This window comes from Cottoperca gobio, chromosome 5 (genome assembly GCF_900634415.1).
Source record: "Cottoperca gobio chromosome 5, fCotGob3.1, whole genome shotgun sequence".
NCBI classification, from domain to species: domain Eukaryota; kingdom Metazoa; phylum Chordata; class Actinopteri; order Perciformes; family Bovichtidae; genus Cottoperca; species Cottoperca gobio.
The window spans coordinates 19,564,650-19,572,717 of record NC_041359.1 but is presented as its reverse complement, the minus strand read 5'-3'; the positions used below and the strand labels follow the sequence as shown (position 1 = coordinate 19,572,717).

The 8,068-nt window shown below is 41.0% G+C and overlaps 1 protein-coding gene across 1 annotated transcript; it reads right to left on the bottom strand.

Annotated features, from left to right (window-relative positions):
• Window positions 1–676: 676 nt before the first annotated feature.
• Window positions 677–6,091, bottom strand: cyp27b1 (cytochrome P450, family 27, subfamily B, polypeptide 1). The gene is made up of 9 exons (XM_029432182.1): window positions 5,879–6,091; window positions 4,756–4,946; window positions 4,210–4,400; window positions 3,191–3,391; window positions 2,564–2,727; window positions 2,304–2,470; window positions 2,134–2,215; window positions 1,642–1,839; window positions 677–1,190 (listed from the first exon to the last, which is right to left on the bottom strand). Exons 1-9 carry the CDS (start codon window positions 6,089–6,091, stop codon window positions 1,077–1,079), a joined length of 1,521 nt encoding a protein of 506 aa, XP_029288042.1. The 3' UTR covers window positions 677–1,076.
• Window positions 6,092–8,068: the final 1,977 nt, after the last annotated feature.

Here is an 8,068-nt window from a genome sequence, read left to right as displayed (position 1 = left end):
AGCACAAAAGAAACAAGTGATATTATTGACATAAACTGGATTCTCATCGGTTTGGCCAAATGAAATCTACTAAGAGGCAGAGTCGAAATTGAAACCTTTTAATGATATTTACAGTAACAGTTTGAAAATGTGTTAAATTAAAAATAAATACAGTATATACAATACTAGGTCAGATACTGAAGCTTATTACATTTACAAAATATTGATGTATCACTCATAAAAACAAGATAAAGTTGTATTTCTGCTACACTGTTGAATTGAGGCACACATTTACATGTTAAAGACAAGACAGACAGAGTGCAGAGTGGCCTCCGTTTGGGATTTTAAACAGTGGGACCTTGCATTTCTACACAGGAATAATTTCAACAGCTGCCGTTTTTAGTTTTTGTATTTAAAAAAAAGAAAAATCTCACCATAAGCACTATATAAAATACAAATTGATCAATACATTAAACATCATATCTACACAAAACTCTCACAGTAGCTCAATAAGAGCTGACGAGACAGCGTGTCCATGTGTCTGAGACTCTCCTAATACTCTTGAATAATTTACGGCACAGTGTATCTCAGACTTACATACCGAAACGCTCTTTAAATAAAATATTTGCACAACCAGGACGCATAAATGAAGAGTGCTGAAAATCAAAGGTCATAATCTGATTAAATGAAGGGGTTACAGACATCATGGCCTCACTCACTTTAAGGAGCATTGTTTGAACATTGTCCTTTGAAACGTACGGAAGGAGATCACTGGCTTGCTCTTGGCCTCTGTGCAAATAAGAGCTTGATGGTGATTTTAGTAATTAGTGGTATATTTGGAGTTACACCACTCCCAGTGTAAAGCCTCAGTAAAGAGCTGTCATCCTTCACTCGTTTGTCTTCCTCCACACATCAGCCTTGACACACTAGGTCACAGATACGGAGGGCTTTGGCCTCTGTCGAAACAAAGGTTGAAGGTCCGCTCTAACTGTGTGCAACAGGCTCACGGTTCCTGTGATAACTCCGCCTGCTAGCGCTCTCTACTGCGAGGAGATTCACATTCTCGTTCATGCAACACATCAGCTCTGCAGAGTGGGTCATCGTTCAATAAACTGGAGGTTAATGACATTTTCAGGAACCAGAAGCGTCCGGGTCATGGGCTTCACGGAAATCCCTTCTGGGTCAGGCTTCACATCGAACTCTATGAGGATCTAGTGTGAACAGAGGAGACACATTTAACTGAATGAAAAAAAATGCTGGGTCGTGACTCTTAACTGAAATCCCTGGATTAAGTAATTAAATTAATTCATTAGGAAGTGGATTTGCATAACGTCTTAAATCCCCTTCTTGTAGTTTCGTACATTATTCCAAGGAAAAATGCACCAAGAGGATTTGAGGATTAAATAATTCAAATAATCTGTGTACAAACAGCATGTTGCACAATATGTCTCAGTGTTTTGAGACAAATATATGTTAAATGTGTTGTTGTTGTTATGTTAGGTAATGTTACATACAATGTTTTTTAATGACTAGAGGTTAAAACTGGTTAAAACTTTCACAGTAAAAGTTTTCATCTCAGTAATTAGCAAAACATTAGTCTTCCTGGTCATATCACAAACTATCTATCTATATCAAAGTCTTAAAAACAGCCAGACGACTCACCCTGGCAAGAGCAAGGTAGAGCTCCAGCTCGGCGATACGGCGACCTATGCAGCTGCGTTTTCCCACCCCAAAGGGTATAGAGGCATACGGGTGGTGAGTCTGGTCCTTTTTCAACCATCGTTCGGGCTGGAATTTATCTGGATTTGGAAACACCGCTGGATCCCGTGATGTTGCAAAGTGGCACAGGGTAATCAGAGTCTGGATGGAAAAAATGTACTGTCAGATATTTGTAACATTTACATTTTCTTTTACTTAGAATAGAACAAATGTTGGACATGTACATATGAACTTTTATAATCAGAGATCATACAAAAAAAAGGAATAAGATTTACGCCAAAGAGAGAGACATTGTACAATAACAAATTACAAATAAATAAATCCCATTTAGCCCAGTACGAATGGCTCCTTACAGTGTGACCACGTGACATGAGACATGAATCCAAACAGTCAACACAGAGTATGAGTGATTTCAAAGTTTGTTCATTCGCTCACGTTTTTAGGGATGAGGTAGCCTCCAACCTCGATGTCTCTCTCTGTAATGACTCTTGCATTGGCAGGAGTGACGGGGTACAACCTGGAAAACGAAAGTTCAATAATGTGAGCAAAATGAAACTTTGCAGATTGAAAAATACAAAAATGAAGTGAAATCTTTTGAGTTCTACCTCAGCACTTCTTTGACTGTGGCCTTCAGCAGAGGCATGCGGGCCACATCGGCTGCCTCCGGTATGCTTCGACCCTCCAGCACGCTCAACACCTCATCCCGGAGCAATGCCTGCACCTTGGGGTCGCGGGACAGCTCGTACAACGACCAGGACATAGTGCTGGAGATCTGAAAGGACAGGTAAGGTGAAGGGGACTTTAATAAATCAGATCTGGCAGCAGATTACAGCGAAGGAGGGACAGAGAGAGTGATCGTTCTTACTGTGTCGACTCCTGCAAGAAGCAGCTCTGTGACGTTGCTGTAGACAGTCTTCATGGGCAGCCCGTTTTGCGACAGGAAGTAGGTGAGATATTGGCCCTCCACCTCCTCTCCACGGGCAACCTTCTCTGCTACTGCCGCCAAACGCTGGTCAATGTGGCCTTTAGCTAGAAGCACAGAGATTAGAGGCCATTAGGACGTCAGAGTGCAGCATGTAATGCAGATGCTGAGTAAATCCTGAGCTTTCTGGTGTGATCTTCAGTAGAGTGATATCAGTATCCGCCTTAATAAGTGCCAAAAACCATGCATTAATTGCACAGTGAATATAAACTAGACTTCAGTTGTGTTCCTATTCTTAGATTTAAATTAAATCTCTTTTATTTAGTATATACTTTGTCTCCTTTTAGCGTCTGCTGAATGTCCCTGCTCATACATCTTTTTTCAATTGTATTTTTTTCTAATCTTTTAAAATCTTTTTTCAATATATCCTCCAATTTTCTCATTTTTCAAAAGCATGTTTGTTATACATCCAATCATCCCTATCAGAGGTAATATTTCCAAGCAAGCGTACATTTTGCTACCGTTTCCCACGCCCGTACTAAACTCTAACGATTAGGGGAAATGACCTACCGAAGTCAAACATGTAGTCCCAGCACTGACAGAAGATGTTCCAGGGTTTAGGAAACAGCCGGTGCAACCACTTAGGCATAACCATGGTAAGAAGCGTCATCACAAACATGGTTTTGATCGACTGGATGAAACGCTCTGTCTCTTCAGGGACAACCTCATCTAGGCAACCGATTCTGGATTCAAACAAAACCGAGGAAATACCTGTCAAAGAAAAAAAACCAAACAAACAAGGTAAATGAGGAGGTGAGAAAGACACGGCACAAGGGCTGACAGAAATGTTCTGTAAACTCAGGCTGCATAGGGAGATGAAACAACAAATATGGCTTTTTTTATTTTATTTTTCACCAACAGTTGGCCCAGCTTCCACTCAACACTACAATCAATTTGACGACGGTAGAGTAAATGTTTGAGAGAGCCGTGCATGTGCACCACACAGTCACTGGATTGAAACTGTGTTTAGTCTGGGGGGATTATGGGAGAGGAACATGACTGTAGCTTTCTCTTCGTGCAAGAATAAATGTTGAGGAAGGGAATGAACTGGACGCAATAATGAGCGGCTCATATGAGCTGGTATTAAGAAAAGTGCAAAGTGCATTTACTGAAGTACTGTATCATTTTGAGGTACTTGTATTTTACTTTAGTATTTCCATTTTACTATATACTTCTACATCATTTCAGAGGGAAATGTTTTACTTTTTTACTTTTACTGATAATAACTTTGAATGCCGGTCTCTTACTTGTAAATGAGTATTTAGAAGAATTGCTACTCTAATCTGAATAGTTTTTCCACTACTGGAAAGGTAAGTTAAAGGTTACTCGCAATTTATCTATGATGGAAATGTTGAAACTAATCGGGCACAGCCAACTTTGACAGGCATGCATGTTTTAAATGTCATTGTCATGATCACATAATATTGCTTCCTGCATGTGGCTGGCCCCAATTACCAATGTTTACACGGTGTGGTACACCCTGTAGTGATGCATGATGTCGCCACGTCTCAGACCACAGGAAACCTTACCCTCGAGGCCGAAGCGATAGAACTCGCTGGCGATGTCAGTGACGAGGCCCAAAGAGTGTCTGCGAAAGCGAAGTTTGGCAAGGAGGTCACTGACCACGGCGTTCAGGGTTTTATCGTAAGCTTCGACTGCTTTTGGTCGCAGCATGTGCTTCCCCAGGAGACTTCTCACTAACTGCCACTCCTCCCCCTCACTAGGAATAAAAATGAACAAACACTTGTGTTAGTATAGCATCTGTGCAATTAAGCTGCACTACATCAGCGTTTTAAGAGTATTTAACTGCCGAATTAAAATCAGTAATACAGGTAGATGGCACATCATTTAAAGTCTTGTAAGTCTGACTTCTCAGTATTACACTTGTAGTTAAACTAAAGACCGTCTTATCTTTGCTAGTTGTGTCTTTGTTTTCAGTTACTTTATTACATCATTCAGTAATGCTATATGTCATAGGATGAAATTACAAATCGTTTAAGTTTACATTTAGTTTGACACTATCTTGTGATTTGGGGGGTTTCCAATAAGAGAGAAGAGGAAGTTGTTGTACTCACGATGTCAGAAGTCCATAGTGATGTCCTCTGTGCTTCCTGTAGTCCTTCCAGGAGGAAAGGTCAGAGCGCATGGGGTGCTGGCCCTCCTGCCTCAGTACCTGCTCAATGAGCGCTGGATCAGCCACATGAACGGTCAGGATGGGACCGAAGCTCGCCTTCCACATGGAGCCATACCGGTGCACTCCTTCCAGCTGGGACGTGAGAGAGAGGGGTGACCTTGTGAAAACACTGCAGGCTGCGAGGTGATTGGCATCATCTTTGATGTTCTGTCCTTTCAGTTCGAAGCCCGGTGAAGAAACGAAGATGCATGCAGGCTTTTCTAATCCTCTAATAATTTGATCATTGATTCATCGTTTAAGTAATTTTTCATGCTAAAATTGCAGAAAGTGTTGTTTTCAGCCTCTCTTATATGGAGATTTTATGCTTTTCTGTGATATATCATATTAAAGTGAACATTTTTGGGTTTAAGACTGACCAAACAAGACATTTAAAGGCATCTCCTTGGACTCTTAGACACTGGGATAGACGTTTTTCAGTATTTACTGACATTTTACAGACAATCGAGGAAATAATCGGCAGATTTCTAATGAAAACAATAGCTAGTTGCAGCGCTGGAACATTTTCATTGAATATACAAAACTTCATAGGCGCAGTTTGATCAGTCAAATCTTCTTCTCTATTTGGCAGTTTATATCATTTTTGTTTCAATTACTGCTTTTTAAAAGAATACCAATGTATTGTGGTCCCTATCCATACATACCCAATTGTGCCTTTTCATTTTTAATAGATGGAACTATTTATTGAGTTCATGTTTGCCATGGATCCTAATTTAAAGCATTACACACTATTAGCGGAGGTAGGGGCAACCTGTCAGTCATTTTGAAGGAGACAGACACAGATGCAGCAGACACAGATTTCCTCATGGGCTCTGTCTATTTTCGTTTTACACAATATGCATATAAACTAACTTTCCTAAACTAATATTCATCTCGCCCCCAACAGATTTATTCAAATAACTTCTCATGTTATGAGAAGAAATAAAACGGCAGGTGTTGCAGCCTACATGTTCATATGTTTAGTGTTTTGGCTCCTCTTTAACTTAATCCTATCATCATCATTTTACCTGTAGCTCGTGCAGCCGTGACAGCCCCCGTTTGGCGAACAGGTCCCAGGCGAAGCTGGTGACCGACGGTCCGGGCATGTCGTCCAGAGTCCTCACTGCCTGCTGCTTGGCTGATGCGCCCTCAGCCCACTTCTCCATCCACTTGACCAGGGGGAAGGCGTTTCGGCCGGATACTCTTAAAGCCTGTAGCAGCATCCTTCTCACAATAATCATGAAGTGGTGGAGGGACGAAGATTTCAGTGCTCATTTTGTTCCCCCGGCTGACGGCAGTTTTTATAACACGCGAACTGCTCCTCGAACCCGTGGAGATAAAGCTATACATTTTTTTTAAAAATCTGGGCCAATCACTGGTGTTAATGCAATGCCGTCCCCGCCCCCCCGTCTGGATGAGACCGTGAAGGCTGAGCGAAGAGGAAGGTGTGTCCAATCCTCTGAGCTCAGACCATCCCAGAGACAGCACACGTGGAGGTCCTGGATACATAATACATGACTCCACTGATACTCCTGAGGCTTATCTCCCCCCTGCAGCACTTTGCTCTCTGATTGTCCAGCAGACGGATCCCATTGATTTAGGAGGGCTGAAACCTCAAGCAGAAACAGATTAATCAATAAACAAAAGGCCTAAATTATGGTTTGGCCATTCTCAGCATCACAAAAAGTCTTATTACAGGCTAACAAAAAGGGGCATCTTGAAGGTAACAAAGACATTGAAACATTATTTCAAGCTTAACTTGGAGAAATAAGCAGGAGCAGCCTGTGTCTTTCACAGACCTGGTGGGGCTTTGTTTACCCAGCTATGACCAATTAATTTGCTGACTTGTCGGGTTTTCGAGCAAGTGAGAAAATCTTGACCTGATTTCATCTAAACTGGAAACTGTCCAAAGCACCATGTGTGCAGACTGTGAACATCAGCGGGGCTGTACTCAGAATCTGCTTTGACATTTGCTCCTGTATGTCATATGCTCTAACTAGAAAACTTAGATCGCTCAGTTTCACAGAAACACGGACGACTGAGTTACACCATTGAATTTACACTTGACTGACTTTCTTGTTCTTCATTTTCTCAACGTTTGTAGGATAAGCCTGTTAAAATGCATCATCTTGTTTAAAAGAGGATCATAATAATCATCCTTTAAGCAACCAACCCAATACCTGCCCCTAACAAGTCATACATTATGACCACAATAATGTACAGCAAACAATATCGCAGCCAAATGCTACAATCCTATATGTGCATAGATAAATGACTGCAGCTTGAAGGAGAAATACATATGGGTAGGCTCCTAAATATGAGCCCAGCTGCTTATTAAAGTTTGTTAAAAATAACATATTAGCATTTTTCTGTCTACTTATAATGATGTGCAGAATACATATCAACATATTATTCATGCATGAGTATCCAGAAGATTTACAAGAGGACATGTCTTGTCAGCCTGATGTTGGTTTATAAAGAATCAAAAGTGACACCATATTTTTATTTTTTAGCAGCTAGTTGGTGTTATGGGATCCAGCGCAGAACCTTAGACCCTCTGTTCTGGATCTCATGTGTTGGCATTCTGCAAAGGTCAAGTAAAGTGAGCATGATTTATTTAGCTGGGCGATGTAGGAGGAATCAACCTCATGAGTATGGCCTGCTACAGTTTGTGTAAACAGGATGTGAGGAAATCTAATACATCTAACTGATAGTAAATATATCATGAGGTCATTTTGGTATGATGAATGGAAACGATGGATAAATGTGGAACCAAGTGAAGTGCTGCTGGGATGGTTTAGTAGAGATTTACGCAGACCATGTGACCACAGATTCAGCAATATCCACAGTTGTGACTTATCAGCAGTTGTCTGCATGAGCTCTTATCATACAGAATAGGAACAATTAGCAACTTCAAGAATTTATTTAAAGACGCAGAGGTCAAGAAGATGCAAACAAATCAAATTAAAGCATGAATTAGATAAATTGCAGCTGTAAAACGGTGAGAATAAAAAAGTTAGGTTGCACAATGATGAAGATGTACACGAAACGCGACAAACGTGAAGTCGATGAAAACACTTGATAACAGCTCCAGCCATATTGGATGAAGACCACTTTTAGGTATTGATGCAATCCTTACATGTCTGACCTACTATTTCCAGTCAATCAGTGAACTGAACATGTGAGTCAGTGGACCCAAAAACAAACCGTGATGCTGA